The sequence below is a fragment of the Macaca mulatta genome, chromosome 20 (assembly GCF_049350105.2).
Source record: "Macaca mulatta isolate MMU2019108-1 chromosome 20, T2T-MMU8v2.0, whole genome shotgun sequence".
Taxonomy (NCBI): domain Eukaryota; kingdom Metazoa; phylum Chordata; class Mammalia; order Primates; family Cercopithecidae; genus Macaca; species Macaca mulatta.
Genome location: NC_133425.1, coordinates 28,343,342 through 28,360,904, shown reverse-complemented (window position 1 = coordinate 28,360,904; position 17,563 = coordinate 28,343,342). Strand labels below are relative to the sequence as shown.

Here is a 17,563-nt window from a genome sequence, read left to right as displayed (position 1 = left end):
TACGATTTGTGTTCATGTAGAGCCTGTATTGGAAAGGAAGAGAAACTCTGAGCTGAAAGAGTGAATGCCCAGTGGGCCAGATATGGTCACCTCTCCCCCAGCGTCCAGCTCCCTAGGTCACCATGTCTGGGCAAGGGAGAAGGGTTTGGAGAAGTAAAACCCAGGAGATGTGTGGAGAGGGGATGTCTGTTTAATCCCAGCATATCCTCTGCTGTCCTGCCCCAGGATGGTGGAGGATGTCGAGTCCACCGGGCGGTGTCACTTTTTCTTGGGCTCCTTGGAAGCCACCAGCTACCTCTGGGCCACACTGAGGTGAGGGGAGTAGCCTTCTGCATAGGAGGTGTCTTCAAACAGGATAGAGTAGTCATCCTGGGGCTGTGGGGCAGGGGGACAGAAGGGGCTGAGAGCAGCCCTCGGGCTGCTGTCACTCACTTGTTGGTGGCATGGCTGTAACTGACCACCTTGGCCAGGATCCACTGCTTGTCTCCATCCACGGCCTTCACCCGGGCAGCCACCTTGTCTCCAGGTCTGGCCACGTAGTCCCCTGAGGCGGGGACGGCCCCACAGCGGAGTGGGGGCCTGTGAGCAGAACAAAGGGTCAGTCCCAGCCCCTGGGCACCAGCCCCTCCCTCGCAGCTGCTGCCCTCACTTGTCACCAGGCTTCCCGATCCACAGGGGCAGGGTCATGGCCGACTGCTGCAGCAGGGTCATCAGCACCCCTCTGCGCATGGTCTTCCGGGGTGGCTCCGAGTCATTGTAGAGACCTGCGATCTTGGCCGCTGTGGGAAGGAATGGAGGCCTGAGGCCCCAGGGACAGGTGCTGGCCCTGACCCCCCAGCATGCTGCACTGAGCTGTTGGAGGACCGCCTGGGAACCCCCAGCCCCTGAGTGAACCTGAGGGTCCAGCAGGACTGTGACCCGATCGGCCAGGTGGCCTACAGGGGCTGCTGCACTGAACTACAGATGGGTGAGACGGCAGCACAGCAGGCACCCGAGGGAAGAAACCAGGCGGGGGACAAAGCGGGTTCTGAGGTACTGGTGAGGTTCTCTTCTTGATGTCGGTGCTGACACAGAAATGTGTTTCGTTAGTGAAAAGTTCCTAAAATTCAAAGGGTCCAGCGGGAGTCGGGGTGAGGCCGGGCACTTCTTCAGCGTCCAGCTGCTCTACTGCCTGAATCCCTGGTACCCGGGCCCTGTCTATGTGGGGTTCACTGTCAACCCTGTTCGTCAGGTCCAGCAGCACAATGGGGCCGCCAAAAAGGTGGAGCTAGGCGGACCAGTGGGCGAGGTCCCTGATAACAGGGGAAGGAAGGGTCTCTCTGTCCGGAGGAAGGCTTCCTGGAGGAAGTGGAACCGGGGGGCACAAGCCTGATGAGAGGGACCCGCCAGGCCTGTGACATGGGCGGGGCGTCTAGGGCGAGGACTGAGCCAGTCGCAGGGGAGGAGCCTAACGGGGAGGCTGTGCCCTGGGAATCTCGGCGGTGGAAATCCGGGGAGAAGCTGTCTGAGGCAAGGGTGATGATCCAGGCTGGGGTCCAGCGCAGGCGTCTTGATGGGCACGCTGGGGTCGGGTGGAGCACAGGAGGGAGAGGAGCGGGAAGAGGTGGGTACCTGGGCTGGAGGCGGGGCCTGAGGTGGGCAGGTGCAGGGGGCGTGCCTTCAGGAGTTGCAGGGCCTGGGGCTCAGCTGAAGCCGGGAGTGAGGACCCCATTCTCAGGCGGGATACGAGGGAACCCGCGGCGAGGGCGCTGGGCTACGCCCGCAGTGGGGCGCGGCGGGGCTCACAGGACATCGCTGTTCTCCTCCCCAGGGAGATTGTGCTCGTCGTGCACGGCTTCCCTTCTGCCGTGGCCGCCCTTCCGGTAAGGAAGGAGACCGGGTGGCGGCATGTGGCCCGGATTTGGCGTCCGACCCCTGCCTGGAGCCGCCCTGACCACCCCGTACCCCGCCGCGGTTGGAGTGGGCCTGGCACCCCCGCCCTGGGCGCGCCTCCCGGTCCCGCTGCTCCCCGACCTCCGCCCGCCGCACCGCACTGACCACTGGCCTTCGGGCCTCCTCAGCCCCAGGGCGCCACGCAGGTCCCTTTGCTGACGCCGAGCCTGAGCCTGAGCCGGTCCCGGGGCCCAAGAGGCCTGTGCGCCCTGCGCCCCCGCGCGCTCCAGGGGAGGTCAGCCCCAGACAGGGCGGCTTATCCTCCAGAGGACTTTGGATCCAGCTGTTGAGGAGCCAGGAAACGCCCTGACAATTTTGCGACCCTGTCCCCGTCTCTAAGATGGGGATGATAGTATTTATGGCCATTCCTGAGAACAGCAGGACCTGCCTTTTTCCTTTGACTGGAAGGTTCTTCTCTACACCTTCTGTCTTGATAACCTGCCACCTCCACAGGGAGGTCTTCCCTATCGCCCGATTTAAAATTGCAGCCCTGAGAAGCCGGGCATGGTGGCACATGGTTGTAGTCCCAGCTACGGGGGAGGCTGAGGTGGGAGGATGGCTTGAGCCAGGAGTTGGAGGCGGAAGTGAGCTATGATCACTCCATTGCACTCCAGCCTGGGGGAAAGACCAAGACCCTGTCTCTAAAAAAATAAAATACAATAAAATTGCAGCTCTTTCTTGTGCACTTCCCTGCCCGCCCCCCTTTCCTGAACACTTTTATTGTCTGCCGTACTACAAATGTTATGCATCTCATTAAACCCCATCCGAACCTGTGTGCTCCACTGCCTGAGGGCAGCTCTTTCACTGCTGTAGAACAAAGTCCCACATAGAGCCGATGGCCAACAAATAGTTAATAAAATAACAGAGGATGGTCCTGGCTTCTACTGAGCTCTCGGTAAATTTGAGTGAGTAGAGGGCTTGCCCTGCAGAGGTTCAATGACCTGGCAGCTCTGGCTGCAGTGGTGAGGCTGTGACTCAATCAATAACTGCTCATGCTCACAGGACACTGGCCAGCTTAGTCCCTGGGGTCAAGGATTTTAACCCCCCCACCTCCATTTCCTCATCTCTAAGATGTGAATAATAGTCACCCCTGCCTCATAGGATTGATCTGTGTAACGCCCCTCCCACCTTTTTTCTGTGCCACCCACTGCGGGTCTGGGGCTTTTTTCTGGAATGCAATACAAAGTCTGAGTCAAGGGTGCCTTCTGTTGGTTGCTGAGGGCGGGGGCAGAGCTAGTAGCCCATGGTCCTGCCAGTCAAGGGGCTTCCAGAGGGAGGACGGGCCTGTGGCCCTAGCATGTGAGCAAGCTCTTCTCTGCCTGGAAGCCCCGTGCCTCAGCTTCCCCCACACTCCCACCTGCCCGCTTGCCTCTGAACTCAGGCAATTCTTGGAAAGCTTGGGAGACTCACCTTTACTCAGATGGTTACCTGTCTCATGCCCAGCTTGACCTTGAACTTTAAATAGTGAGGACAAAGAACGAGGAGGATGGGGGGATGCACTCCTTCCACAGGGCCCTGTGGCTTCCAAGCCTCAGCCTCCTCTGGTCTCTTGAAGCCTCCTTCAAACCCAGGGAAACAAAAGCATGTGCCACAAGCTGCTGTTTTTCTAGGATCTTCTAGCGATACTCCGAGAGCCATGAAACTGTTCCTCCGAGAACAGTTTCTCCGAGAGCCATGAAACTGGGGCTGGCTCCCAGGGTGATGGGACTCCAGTGTCTGTTCTTTCTTGTTCTATGCATCCATGCTCTGCTCCACCACTGCCCCTTCAACTCTGCCCACACATATTACTCCAGACTGGCCTTGTGGTCAGAGCCTGGAATGCCTGGGCTGCTGGGGGCTTGCATGTAGGCTGCACTGGACTAGAAGCATTGGTGCCTTCAAGACTGCCCTGGGAAACATGACCTGCCCCGTTTCTGTCTAGTGAGTACCCATTTTTCCCTACTCACCAGCTCACTTCCCTTGGCTGGGTCAATTAGAAAAAGCTCCTCTATTGGCCTGCCCTGTAGGGTGGAATTCAGAGGGCAGCTCAGGAAACTGGTGAGAGCTCAAAAAATTTAAAAAAAGGGCCAGGCGTGGTGGCTCATGCCTGTAATCCCAGTACTTTGGGAGGCCAAGGCGGGCAGATCACCTGAGGTTAGGAGTTCAAGACCAGCCTGACCAACATTGCAGAAACCCCGTCTCTACTAAAAATACAAAAATTTGTTGGGTGTGGCGGTGGGTGCCTGTAATCCCAGCTACTCAGGAGGCTGAGGCAGGAGAATCGCTTGAACCCGTGAGGCGGAGGCTGCAGTGAGCCAAGATCATGCCACTGCACTCCAGCCTGGGCAACAGATCAAGACTCCTTCTCAAAATAAATAAATAAATTAATTAAACTAAATTTTAAAAAGATGCATACATTGAGCTCTTTTGCCTTTTATTCTTGTGTTTTCTAATCACAACTAAACACTAAACTCCCATCTTGGCTTTGTAGATTACTCTAAGCTTGGCTGCAGCTGTGGTGCTAAGGAGGGTAATGGAGAAGTTCCCTCACTCTCAATCACACCCCTTCCTTCCCGGAGCAAACCCAGGTCTGGCCCTGACTCTGGATCCCTCCCACACTGGACCTACCACACCCTCAGGGCAGACCATAGCTCTACACTCCCCACACTCAGCCACCAGGACAAGAGAGCCAGATTCCAGAGAGCTCAGATGAGTACCAGAGCGGAATGGCCCAGGACGCCCTCACACTACTCAGTTTCTGCAGCCAACATTCCAGCAGCCGAGGCCTCTGCCATACTGGCTGCTTCCCCATGGATATCCAGTTTCACTAGGGGAACCCCAGCCTGGCTTCCCTTCCTTCTTTTTTATTTTTGTTTCTTTGGGACAGGGCTTGGCTCTGACACCCAGTCTGGAGTGCAGTGGCCAAACTGTAGCTCACTGCAGCCTCAAAATCATGGGCTCGAATGAACATCACGCCTCAGCCTCCCGGGTAGCTGGCTGTACAGGAGAGAGCCACCATGCCCAGCTAATTTTTCAAACTTATTTTTAATTTAGTTTTTTTTTTTTTTTTGAGACGGAGTTTTACTCTTGTTGCCCAGGCTGGAGTGCAATGGCGTGATACAGCTCACTGCAACCTCTGCCTCCCGGGTTCAGGTGACTCTCCTGCCTCAGCCTCCCGAGTAGCTGGGATTACAGGCATGCACTATCACGCCTGGCTAATTTTGTATTTTTCGTAAAGAAGGGGTTTCTCCATGTTGGTCAGGCTGATCTCGAACTCCCGACCTCAGGTGATCTGTCCACCTCGACCTCCCAAAATGCTGGGATTACAGGTGTGAGCCACTGCACCTGGCTGCCCAGCTCATTTTTAAACATATTTTTTCTAGAGATAGGGTCTTGCTATATGGCCCAGGTTGGTCTCAAAGTCTAAGGCTCAAGTGATTCTTCCCCATTGGGCTTCCAAAGCTCTGGGTTTCCAGGCATGAGCCACCGTGTCCCCTCCTCATTCTGCTGAATCATCAGAGTTTTGTTCATTCCCACACCAGGCTCTGGCCCCCAATACCAGCTCAGTTGCTCAATGGACCATGTTTGTCCTGGAGCCCAGATGGACTGTGGCCGGGCAAGTGGATCACAGGCCTGGCCAGCCTGGTAGGTTTCCACACGTGAGGGGCCTGAGGGGCTCAAGTAGGGGAGCATCAGGGAGAGGAGCCCACTGGGTAGAGGCTGGGGGCTCACAGTAGGAAATGGTGAGACAAAGGGCACTGGCTGGTAGGGAGACAGCACAGCCAGGCCCTAGAGCTTCCTCAGTGCAGCTGGACTCTCCTGGAGACCGTCACACACTCTGCTATCTGGGCCCCACGCCGCGAGGGTGCTTTCACTGGTCTGCACCATGGCCCAGGCCCTGGGATTCTGAACAGCTCTGCAGGTGAATGAAAGGTGTGGCCAGGCTGGGGAACCACCGCATTAGAGGCTGACCTGGTTTCAGCCCCAGCCCCGCCACTAACTGGCTTTGTGAGCGTGGGCAAGTCACTCAGCCTCCTTAAGCCTCAATGACATCCCTAAAAGCAAGAATGCCGCTTTCTTGCTGTTGTGATGGTGTTAAGGGAACAGGCCTGGCTCTGGCCCCTGACGCAGGAACATGGAGCTGATCCAGGACACCTCTTGCCCGCCACTGGAGTACGTGAAGGGGGTTCCGCTCATCAAGTACTTTGCAGAGGCACTGGGACCCCTGCAGAGCTTCCGGGCCCGGCCCGATGACCTGCTCATCAGCACCTACCCCAAGTCCGGTAGGTGAGGAGGGCCACCCACCCTCTCCCAGGCGCCAGTCCCCACCTTGGCCAGCGAGGTTGTGCCCTCAGCCTGCTCACCTCCCATCTCCCTCCCTCTCCAGGGACTACGTGGGTGAGCCAGATTCTGGACATGATCTACCAAGGCGGCGACCTGGAGAAGTGTCGCTGAGCTCCCATCTTCATGCGGGTGCCCTTCCTTGAGTTCAAAGCCCCAGGGATTCCCTCAGGTGTGTGACCGTGTCCTGGGTGCAAGGGGAGGGGCGGAAGACAGGGCTGGGGCTTCAGCTCACCAGACCTTCCCTGACCCACTGCTCAGGGATGGAGACTCTGAAAGACACACCGGCCCCACGGCTCCTGAAGACACACCTGCCCCTGGCCCTGCTGCCCCAGACTCTGTTGGATCAGAAGGTCAAGGTGAGTCCGGGCACAGTGGTTTATGCCTATCAGCTCAGCACTTTGGGAGTCCAAGGCAGGAGGTTGACTTGAGGCCAGAAGTTGGAAACCAGCATGGGCAACATAGGGATGCAGTCTCTTTCCAGAAAAAAAAAAAAAAAAAAAAAAAAGCCAGGTGTGGTAGCATGTGCCTGTGGTATCAGCTTCTTGGGAGACTGATCTGGGAGGATCACCCAGCCCAGAAGTTTGAGGCTGCAGTGGAGCCATGATCACACCACTGCATTCCAGCCTGTGTGACAGAGAGAGACCCCGACTCAAAGAAAGAAAAAAACCAAAAAGAACAAAAAACGTCCAGATGCGGGGCATGGGAATCCAGGGAAGGAGGCTCCGGCGCAACCCAGCTTCGGTCCTGTTCTTCCGGGAAGGTCGCTCCACTTCTTTCAACCTGGTCTCGTCTTCAGCGGGGACACCATCTGCTTCTTGCTCTGGCAAGGGTCTGATGACCAGAAACACAAGACTCTTCAGTGTCTGCCTCAGAAAGGCAGCGTGTGGGTGCTCACGGGGCCACTGAGGAGGGAGGTGGAGGGGACCGGGCATGCCTTGCTCCAAATTGGGGTGTGAAGGCATTTATGCAGATTATATTAATGTAGAATATGGATCCAGGGACCAGGCCAGACTTTGACATCTGAGCAGGGTTCAAATCCCAGCTTGGCCCTACCTGTGCCGTAAGATCTCAAGCACGTCAGCCGCTAAGCCTCAGGTTCCTCCTTTGCCAAACCAAGAGATGAGCTGGCCTGGGGCGAGCTGTGTGGTGATGGCACTGAGGTTGGGTCCTCTGCCCTGCAGGTGGTCTATGTTGCCTGAAACCCAAAGGATGTGGCGGTCTCCTACTACCACTTCTATCTCATGGCCAAGGTGCACCCTGAGCCTGGGACCTGGGACAGCTTCCTGGAGAAGTTCATGGCCGGAGAAGGTGGGTGTGACGGGAGGAAGGAGGGTGTGGAGCCGAGAGGTGCTGGCTACAACGCACAGTAACCCTGTGTCGCTGCCCCCTGCCCGCTTCTCCAGTGTCCTACGGGTCCTGGTACCAGCACGTGCAGGAGTGGTGGGAGCTGAGCCACACCCACCCTGTTCTCTACCTCTTCTATGAAGACATGAAAGAGGTGAGACCACGTGCGATGCTTCCCCTCATGTGACACCTGACGGCAGGCACCTCACAGGGACCCGTCAAGGCCGCCCAGCCCCTTTCCTGGGCAGCCCCCACTGCGGGTCCGGATTCCCCATCCTGCCTCCCTGGCCCAGGCGTCCCCGCTACAGCCCCACCTGGCAGTGGACCCCACACAGCTCTCATCTCCCGCAGCTGAGTCAGCTGCATGGGTGGCCACGGATTATATACTTACTCCTATTGATTATCCCCACCAAAGGGTGTGCCACCCAGGGCCACAGTCACGGAAGAAGACCATCCCGGTCCTCACCCATAGGAGCCAAGCCCAGCTCATGATGGGATCAGAGGGCAGAGAGCAATTCATTTTATCCCAGGGACTGGGGCCCCGGGGGTCGAGGAGCTGGCTCTGTGGGTTTTCTAGTGGAAGTGGCCAGTTCCCCTCTGAGGTTAGAGAAGGGGACCCCTTTTATTTTCCTGAATCGGCAAACCTAGCCTCCACTGAGGAGCCTCTGCTGCTCAGAACCCCAAAAGGGAGATTTGGAAGATCCTGCAGTTTGTGGGGCGCTCCCTGCCAGAGGAGACGGTGGACCTCATGGTTCAACACACGTCATTCAAGGAGATGAAGAAGAACCCTATGGCCAACTACACCACCGTCCCCCAGGAGTTCATGGACCGCAGCATCTCCTCCTTCATGAGGAAAGGTGGGTGCCGGCCAGCACGGGGGTTTGGGGCCGGTGGGAGCAGCGGCTGGAGCCTCCCCATAGGCACTCGGGGCCTCCCCTGGGATGAGACTTCAGCTTTCCTCTCTGCCTTCCTCCCCCAGGCATGGCTGGGGACTGGAAAACCACCTTCACCGTGGCGCAGAATGAGCGCTTTGATGCGGACTATGCGGAGAAGATGGCAGGCTGCAGCCTCAGCTTCCGCTCTGAGCTGTGAGAGGGGCTCCCGGGGTCACTGCAGAGGGAGTGTGCGAATCAAGCCTGACCAAGCGGCTCAAGAATCAAATATGAATTGAGGGCCAGGGACAGTAGGTCATATCTGTAATCCCAGCAATTTGGGAGGCTGAGGTGGGAGGATCATTTGAACCCAGGAGTTCAAGACCAACCTGGGCAACATAGTGAGATTCTGTTGAAAAAAATAATAATAACAAAATAAAATCAATTTTAACAAAAAGAATAAAATATGATTTGTGGGCCAGGCAGAGTGGCTCATGCCTATAATCTCAGCAATTTGCAAAGTTGAGGCCAGAGGATTACTGGAGGAGAGGAGTTTGGGACCAGCCTGGTCAATGTTACAAGACGCCATCCCTACAAAAATCTGAGAAAATGATCTGCACGTGGTGGTGGGCACCTGTAGTCCCAGCTACTTGGCAAGAGAAGGCAGGAGGATCAGCTGAGCCAGGAAGGTTGTGGCTGTAGTTGGCTGTGACTAGGCTAATCTACTCAAGCCTGAGGGACAGAGTGAACCTTGCCTTGAGAAATAAATAAATAAAATTTAATTAAAATAAATTATGATTCAGGACCAGTCTGGCCAGCATGGTGAACCCCGTCTCTACTAAAACAAACAAAGAAAACAAAAACAAACAAGCAAAAAACAAAAACAAAAAAACAAAACACAAAAATGAGCCAAGCATGGTGGCAGGCACCTGTAATCTCAGCTACTCCGGAGGCTGAGGCAGGAGAATCGCTTGAACCCAGGGATAGATGTTGCAGTGAGCCAAGATCGTGCCACTTCACTCCAGCCTGGGCATAAGAGCAAAACTCTTGTCTTGAAAATAAATAAATAATTAAATTAAATTAAATACTATTTTTATTTGAGCTGGGCTCACTGGCTTATGCCTGTAATCTCAGCACTTCAGCCTGGCTGATCACTTGAGGTCAGGAGTTCAAGACCAGCCCGGCCAACATGGCGAAACCCTATCTCTACTAAAAATATAAAAATTAGCTGGGCATGGTGGTGTGCACCTGTAATCCCACCTACTCCGGAGGCGGAGGTGGGAGAATCGATTGAACCGAGGAGGTGGAGGTTTCATTGAGCCAGGATCATGCCACTGTGCTCCAGGCTGGGCGATAGAGCAAGACTCAGTCTTAAAACAACAACAACAAAACTATGACTTGTGTTCAATGCAGAGTCTCTATTTCAAGCCAAGAGAAACCCTGAACTGAAAGAGTGATTGCCCACTGGGGCTAAATACGGCCACCTCCCCACTCCAGCTCCCCAACTTGCCCTGTTTGGAGACAGGAGAGGGTCTGGAGAAGTAAAACCCAGGAGACGAGTGGAGGAGGAATGTCTGTTTAATCCCAGCATATCCTCTGCTGTCCTGCCCTGTGTCGTTGGGGGATGGCGAGTCCACCAGGCAGCGTCACTTTTTCTTGGGCTCCTTACAAGCCACCACGTACCTCTGAGCCACATTCAGGGGAGGGGAATAGCCGTCTGCATAGGAGGTGTCTTCAAATAGGACCGAGTAGTCATCCTGGGGCTGTGTGGCAGGCAGACAGGAGGGCTGCTCAGAGAGCCCCAGGCCAGGACAGGCACCCCCTTCCCCCAGCCTAGACCACAGGAGCCACTGGGCCGTGGACTCTCAGCCACTCTCATCATCCTTCACTCTGGGGTCAAGAAATCTTAGCCCAGTCCCTGCTGCTACACAGCTCTTTTCTCAGTGGCTGGAGACCCAGGGCAGTGAAAAGGGTGGGGAGAGGAAGGGGCGTTGACTCCCTCCCCAGTGGGGCCATAGCTGGAGGGTCTGCTGCCTTTCAGGGGTGCTGTGTTCAGAGGACTGAGGGCTGCCCAGAGGGTGGCAGACGGGGATCCTGGCCTCAGGTGGCTTGTGTCCCATGTCACCAGGAGCACAAGGAGGCAAGAGCCCAGGGCTCAGGGCAGGAGATTCCCATCCAGAGCTGGTTCTCCTGGGGCTGCAGAAGGGATGCCGCTGACTTGGGGCTTGCCAAGGCTACCAGGGTTGGCAAGGGGTCAGTGGCCTTTGGGGCTGGAGTGGAAGAGGGAGGGCTGCTGGCAAGTCCCATTAGCTCGGGAGATGAGGACAAAGGGGACAAGGAAGGGGACGCTAGCCTCTCTAATCAGCCTGTTCCTGGTGTCACCAATGACCTCTCCCCTGGAGGCTGCTTTACCTGCTGTGGGGGCGTGTGGATCAGGGCATGGTGGTAGCAGGTGGTTTGGGGATACAGGGCCATGATGAGCTGCTTCCTCTGGAACAAGGCCTTGGGGTCCATCTGGGGGCTGGCCTTCCACTGAGGCCGTGACTGCCAGCTCAGGGTGTGTCTCCTCAGGGTTGTGTCAATCTGTGGCTGGGGGCCCTCCTTCCCAGCTTGATGGCTGTTGTGATACCTGGGTTCTCCTCTTCTTGGTTTAAAATAAATTAAGCAGGCGGGGCGCGGTGGCTTACACCTGTAATCCCAGCACTTTGGGAAGTTGAGGTGGGTGAATCACCTGAAGTAAGGAGTTCGAGACTAGCCTGGCCAACATGACGAAACCCCGTCTCTACTAAAAATACAAAATTAGCCAGGTGTGGTGGTGAACCCTGTAATCCCAGCTACTCGGGAGGCTGAGGAAGGAGAATCGCTTGAACCCAGGAGGAGGAGGTTGCAGTGAATCGAGATTGCACCACTGCACTCCAGCCTAGGCCACAGAGCGAGACTGCATCTAAAATAATAATAAATAAATAAATAAATAAAATAAAATAATTTAAACAAGAGACATACAGCAAAAGAAGTGCAGCACAGAGTAAAGTATTGCAAAATAAAAACTGTATTTTGCAAGTTAAGTGCATAATAGACAATACACCTCGAGCGAGTTCAGAACGGGCTTCTCGTCAGGGTGGGTCAGTGTTAATTACTGCAGGGAAACTCCCCTTATGGGAATCTCACTCAATTTTTCATAATGGGTGGGAAGCGGCGTCACTAGTGAGCATGATCTGGGTGGTCCTCTGGGTGCACATGGGCATTTGCTATACATGCCTGTTTCTAGGACACATGTCTCATTAGCATTTTAAATCTCCACCCAGGGGTGTGGTTTTTACTATTAAAATGAGCAAAGGGTCAGTTTGAGGACAGGTAAAATCAAAATGCACATGTTCTCAAAAGGGAAAGTCCCTACTGGGGATAGCTTTGCTTGAACTCAGTGACCAGGCGAATGCTGAGGCTTACTGTGTTGGCCGTGCGGTCACCAAGGTCGCAGCATCCTGAGAAGGTGGTTGTCTCCTTGACTACCTCTCCTGCCTCGCCCAAGTTCCATGACCCACCCTGGCCCAAATAAGGCCTCCAGGTCCATCTCGGGGTTGTCCTTCCACTGGGGCAGCGGGATGATCCAGCGTCAGCTCAGGGTGTGTCTCCTGGCTGTAGAGGGACTTGCGTCAACCTGTGGCTGGGTGGGGATGCTCCTTCCCAGCCGTTAGGCTGCCCCCAGGCTCCGTGCCTGGCCCTGGCCTAGACACTCACTCTTTGCCTTCTTCATTGATGTCATCTACCTCACACCTGTGGACAAAAGGAGGAAAACACTGGGTGTAGCCAGGGGCGCAGTCCCTGTCAAGGAGCGTGGAGGACCGGGGCAGGGCGAGGACCTGGTGCTCCCTGCACAGCTGGCCCCGCCCACATCACCCTCTGTGGAGTTTTTCTCCAGCTGAGCAGATGGGAAGCAGAGCGGCAGCCCAGGCAGGTGCAGTGACCAGAGAGTAGCCCCGGGGCTGGTGTCACTCACTTGTTGGTGGCATGGCTGTAACTGACCACCTCGGCCAGGATCCACTGCTCGTCCCCATCCACGGCCTTCACCCAGGCAGCCACCTTGTCTCCAGGTCTGGCCACATAGTCCCCTGAGGCGGGGACACCCCACAGAGGAGTGGGGGCCTGTGAGTAGAACAAAAGGTCAGTCCCAGCCCCTGGGCACCAGTCCCTCCCTCGCAGCTGCTGCCCTCACTTGTCACCGGGCTTCCCGATCCATAGGGGCAGGGTCATCAGCACCCCTCTGCGCATGGTCTTCCGGGGTGGCTCCGAGTCATTGTAGAGACCTTCGATCTCGGCCGCTGTGGGAAGGAAGGGAGGCCTGAGGCCCCAGGGACAGGTGCTGGCCCTGACCCCCCAGCATGCTGCACTGAGCTGTTGGAGGACCCCCTGGGAGCACCCAGTCCCTGAGTGAGCCTGAGGGCCCAGCAGGACTGTGACCCGATCTGCCAGGTGTCCTACAGGGGCTGCTGCACTGAATTACATATGGGTGAGACGGCAGCACAGCGGGCACCCAGGGGAAGGAACCCAGAGTGGGGTCCTTACTTGGGGCTTCAACCTAGCCCCAGGCCCTGCTGCTGCCTGAAGTCACGCCCCCTGCACCTGCCCACTTCAGGCCCCGCCTCCAGACCAGGTACCCACCTGTCCCCGCTTCTCTCCCTCCCAGCGTGCCCACCAAGACCCCTACATTGGCCTGCATCCTGGATCATCAGCTCCGCCCCAGCCAGCTCCTCCCCGGAGTTCCACCTCCGAGATTCCCAGGGCACTGGCTCCCCTTCATGCTCCTCCTCTGCGACAGGCCCCGTCCCCGCCCTGGACACCCCACCTATGTCATAGGCCTGCCCACTCCCTCTCATCAGGCCTGTGTCTCGCGGGGTCCGCGTCCTCCAGGAAGCCTTCCTCCTGGCACAGAGACCCTCCCCATCTCACTAGGAGTGCAATGGCCTGATTTGGCTCCCTGCAACCTCCGCCACGCCCCCTGCCCCACCTTTCAAGCAATTCTCCTGCCTCAGCCTTTCCAGTAGCTGGAATTACAGGGACGTGCCACTATGCCTGGCTGATTTTTGTATTTTTAGTACAGACGGGGTTTCACCATGTTGGCCAGGTTGTTCTCGAACTCCTGACCTCAAGTGATCCGACCGCTTCAGCCTCCCAATGTGTTGGGATTACAGGAATGAGCCACCGTGCCAGGCCTGGGCCCTGCCTGTTGTGCGATCTCTGGGGTGGGATTGGAGGGGACCCGCGGTTGGGCGCGGCAGGGCTCACAGGGACACCCCCGTTCTCCTCCCCAGGGAGATGATGTTCGTGCTGCACGCCTTCCTGTCAGCCGTGGCCGCCCTTCAGGTAAGGAAGGAGAGAGCGCAGCGGCAGGCGGGCGAGGGCTTGGGGTCTGCCCCGTGGTGGCCGGAGCCGCCCTGACGCCCCCGTACCCTGCCGCGGTTGGAATGGGCCTGGCACCCCCGTCCTAGGCGCGCCTCCTGCTCCCGCTGCACCCCGACCTCCGCCGGGACCTCTGCCCGCCGCGCTGCACTGGCGCTGGCCTCCCCGACCCCAGGGCGCCGCGCAGGTCCCTTTGCTGACGCCAAGCCTGAGCCTGAGCCGGACACGGGGTCCAAGAGGCCTGTGCGCCCTGCGCGCCCGCGCGCTCCAGGAAAGGTCCACTCCAGGCAGGGCGGCTTATCCTCCAGAGGACTTTAGAGCCAGCTATTGAGGAACCAGGAAACGCCCTGACAATTTTGCGACCCTGTCCCCGTCTCTAAGATGGGGATGATAGTATTTATGGCCATTCCTGAGCACAGCAGGACTTGCCTTTTTCCTTTGACTGGAAGGTTCTTCTCTACACCTTCCGTCTTGATAACCTGCCACCTGAACAGGGAGGTCTTCCCTGGCTCCCGATTTAAAATTGCAGCTCTGAGATCGCGGGTACCATGGCATATGCCTGTAGTCCCAGTTACGGGGGAGACTGAGGTGGGAGGATCGCTTGAGCCCAGGAGTTGGAGGCTGCAGTGAGCTATGATCGCTCCACTGCACTACAGCCTGGGCAAAAGAGCAAGAAACAGTCTCTAAATATATAAAATAAAATTGCACCTCTTGAGTACTTCCCCGTCCGCTCCTTTTCCTGAATACTTACTATCTGACCTGCTAGGTGTTTTATTGCTCTCTTTAGTCTCTCCCACCCTAACCTTTGCACTAAACTGCCCGAGGACAGCTCTTGTCACTGCTGTAGAACAAAGTTCAGCACAGAGACGATGGCCAAGAAATAGTCAATAAAATAATGGACGATGGGCGCCTTCTACTGAGCTCCCGCTAATTGTGAGTGAGTAGAGGACTTGCCCTGGGGAAATTCAGTGACCTGCTGGGTGTTGCTGAGCTGTGAGGAAGTTCAGGTCTGGCTGCAGTGGTGAGGCTGTGACTCAATCAATCACTGCTGATGCTCACAGGACGTTCACTAGCTTAGTCCCAGGGGGCAAGGATTTTAAACCCCCACGTCCATTTCCTTATCCATAAGATGCAAATAACAGTCACCCCTTCCTCACGGATGGAGCTGTGTGATGCCCGGAACAGTGCCTGCTGCACGGAGGGGCTTGCCACCAGCTCCCTCTCGGAGACCTCCTTGTCTCTTACCTGCCTGCTGCCTGGGATGGGATGAAGATGGGCCCTTGTGTTGCCCCAACCCTGGCTGCTGGCTAAGAGCCCATGTGATCTGTCTGTTCAGAGGAGTTCCTTCAGGAGGAACCAGGGCAGCTTCTGCCCCTAGAGGGCCAATGCCCCTCGGTGAGTGCAGTCCCCGTGCCCCAATCTGGTCCAGCTCTGGGAAGAGGGTGCTCAGTTGTGCAATCCAGGCTGGCGCAGCCGAGTCCTGATCTTGGTATTCAGGGCTGAGCCTGGAGGGGGCTTGTGATGCCTGACTCTGTATCTCTCTCTGGCCCCATGCCTTTTTAGCTGTGAGATGTCACTGCTTTGGGTGACCTGATCTGGCTGTGTCGGATGGGCACGAAGGAAATAGAAGACTCAGAATTAGAAGACGTGAGTGGGCTTTGGCCCCGGCCTCCTACCCGACACCCTGCCCTGGGCTGCCTGTGACCAACCTTCTTGCCTCTGCAGGCACACTGGACAGCCCTGCTGCAGACCTGATCCTCAGTGTCCCTAACCCCCTCCAGATACTGGATACTGGTGGCCTAGGGGAGGTCCTCAAAGACCGGTGGGACATCAACCTCGGCCAGTGTCCAGGCTTTTTTTTTTTTTTTTTTTTTTTGAGACAGAGTTTCACCCTTGTTGCCCAGGCTGGAGTACAATGGCGCAATCTCGCTCACCGCAACCTCCACCTCCCAGGTTCAAGCCATTCTCCTGCCTCAGCCTCCTGAGTAGCTGAGATTACATGCATGTGCCGCTGCGCTTGGCTAATATTGTATTTTTAGTTCAGACAGGGTTTCTCCATGTTGGCCAGGCTGGTCTCAAACTCCCAACTTCAGGTGATCTGCCTGCCTCAACCTCCCAAAGTGCTGGGATTACAGGAGTGAGCCACTGCGCCTGGCCTCCTCCAGGCTCTTGACACCGTAGCCAGAAGGAATTTCAGGACAAATCAGAAAGTCATGAATGTAGGGAGATTTCTTGCACAGCAAAAGGACTCACTCAAGAAGGGGAATGTGGGGGTCCTCAAGAGAGTGTCTCATGCCCTACGAGGTTTGGGACTAACCTTTATGGGCTTCTTTAACTAAAGAGGGGTATATTCATGAAGATTCCAGGAAAAGGTAAAGGTTTCTCAAGACCGTGGTGCCGCAATTTACACCCAAATCCAGGTGTTCCTGGAGCCGTCTTGGCACTGGCGGGTGTATGGTTTCGTATGTTACTGATCGTACAATGAGATCCTAGGTGAAACCTACATCAAATACGGTGCCATGTTGTGTCTGGTTGGTCATAGCCAGCTTGGTCCTCATCCTATTTTTCAGGGACTTATTGGCCCTTAGTATATGCAGCTATTTCAAATTTCCTTCTTCTGGTCATGTGAAACTGCTGCTTGGGATTTTCTATTCACTTGCTACCACTCTATTAATCTCACATTCTTGCCTCTTTTCTGTGCCACCCCGTGTGGGTCCGACCCGTTGTTACTGGAGTGCAATGCAAAGTCTGAGTCAAGGGGGCCTCCTGAAGGTTGCTATGGCAGGGGCGGAGCTAGTAGCTGGAGGACCTGCCAGTCACGGGGATTCCTCAGGGGCACAGAGGAGGGTGGTGGGGCCTGTGGCCCTAGCAGGGGAGCAGCCTCTCCTCTGCCTGGAAGCCCCATGCCCCAGCTTCCCCCACACTCCCACCTGCCCGCTTGCTTCTGAACTCACAAATTTCTTGGAAGGCTTGGGAGACTCACCTTTACTCGGAGGGTTGGTTAGCTATCTCGTGCCCAGCTTGACCTTGGACTTTAAATAGTGAGGACAAAGAACAAGGAGGATGGGGGTATGCCCTCCTTCCACGGGGCCCTGTGGCTTCCAAGCCTCAGCTTCCTCTGATCTCTTGTCTGTGGAGCCTCCTTCAAACCCAAGGAAACAAAAGCACCTGCCATGGGCTGCTGTTCTTCTAGGATCTTCTATCCATGTTCTGTGAGTCCCCCCAGTGGGACTGCATTGTCCTTGTTCTTTCTTGTTCTATGTATCCATGCTCTGCTCCCCTCCTGCCCCTTCACTCTGCCCACACACATCACTCCAGACTGGCCTTGTGGTCAGAGTCTGGAGTGCATGGGCTGCTGGGGCCTGCGGGCTGCATTGGGCCAGAACCCCTGGCTCTTTCAGGACTAGCCTGGAGCCGGCAGGTAGGTGACCTTTCCCGGGCCTGCCTATCCCATCTTTCCCTTCCAATCCTTCCCCTCTCTTGCCTGGTTCAATCAGAGAAAGCTCGTCTGTTGGCCTGCCTGGCAGGGGCAGGTCAGGAGCCCTGTGACATCTCAAAAACAAACAAACAAACAAACAAACCCACAAAAACAAACCCACCATTGGGCCCTTTCCCCTTTCGTTCTTCTGTTTTCTACTCACCAAACCCAGTCGTGGCTTTGGAGATCACTCTAAGCTTGTCTCCAGCTGGCATAC

At 56.1% G+C, this 17,563-nt stretch overlaps 1 protein-coding gene, 2 long non-coding RNA genes and 2 pseudogenes across 5 annotated transcripts; 3 read left to right on the top strand and 2 right to left on the bottom strand.

The window, feature by feature from the left end:
• Window positions 1-5: 5 nt before the first annotated feature.
• LOC710896 (uncharacterized) lies at window positions 6-6,759 on the bottom strand. Its single transcript, XM_077985869.1, has 7 exons — window positions 6,564-6,759; window positions 6,306-6,439; window positions 2,038-3,491; window positions 895-1,099; window positions 650-779; window positions 462-579; window positions 6-375 (listed from the first exon to the last, which is right to left on the bottom strand). Exons 3-7 carry the CDS (start codon window positions 2,446-2,448, stop codon window positions 292-294), a joined length of 948 nt encoding a protein of 315 aa, XP_077841995.1. The 5' UTR covers window positions 2,449-3,491; window positions 6,306-6,439; window positions 6,564-6,759; the 3' UTR covers window positions 6-291.
• LOC144337964 (uncharacterized) lies at window positions 1,424-2,617 on the top strand. Its single transcript, XR_013411670.1, has 2 exons — window positions 1,424-1,509; window positions 1,811-2,617. It is a non-coding gene; the product is annotated as an uncharacterized LOC144337964 (long non-coding RNA).
• On the top strand, window positions 6,047-8,769 carry LOC709491 (sulfotransferase 1A1-like; annotated as a pseudogene). The gene is made up of 6 exons (XR_013411665.1): window positions 6,047-6,194; window positions 6,299-6,424; window positions 6,514-6,611; window positions 7,437-7,587; window positions 8,262-8,456; window positions 8,579-8,769. The product of XR_013411665.1 is annotated as a sulfotransferase 1A1-like (transcript).
• A 1,262-nt stretch (window positions 8,770-10,031) lies between these two features.
• On the bottom strand, window positions 10,032-13,480 carry LOC100427384 (SAGA-associated factor 29-like; annotated as a pseudogene). The gene is made up of 7 exons (XR_013411666.1): window positions 13,177-13,480; window positions 12,685-12,790; window positions 12,469-12,614; window positions 12,210-12,245; window positions 12,031-12,103; window positions 10,884-10,973; window positions 10,032-10,234 (listed from the first exon to the last, which is right to left on the bottom strand). The product of XR_013411666.1 is annotated as an SAGA-associated factor 29-like (transcript).
• Window positions 13,481-14,677: 1,197 nt separating this feature from the next.
• LOC144337968 (uncharacterized) lies at window positions 14,678-15,731 on the top strand. The gene is made up of 4 exons (XR_013411674.1): window positions 14,678-14,801; window positions 15,205-15,263; window positions 15,432-15,515; window positions 15,594-15,731. It is a non-coding gene; the product is annotated as an uncharacterized LOC144337968 (long non-coding RNA).
• The last annotated feature ends 1,832 nt before the right edge of the window (window positions 15,732-17,563 follow it).

Coding starts and splice junctions, on each gene's coding strand:
- LOC710896 (XM_077985869.1), bottom strand. CDS start 2,448: ATGTGCCACCATGCCCGGCTTCTCAGGGCTGCAATTTTAAATCGGGCG. Junction 1,100..2,037: donor AGGAGGCCCGAAGGCCAGTG/GTCAGTGCGGTG, acceptor TTTGAATTTTAG/GAACTTTTCACTAACGAAAC. Junction 580..649: donor ATCGGGAAGCCTGGTGACAA/GTGAGGGCAGCA, acceptor TTCTGCTCACAG/GCCCCCACTCCGCTGTGGGG.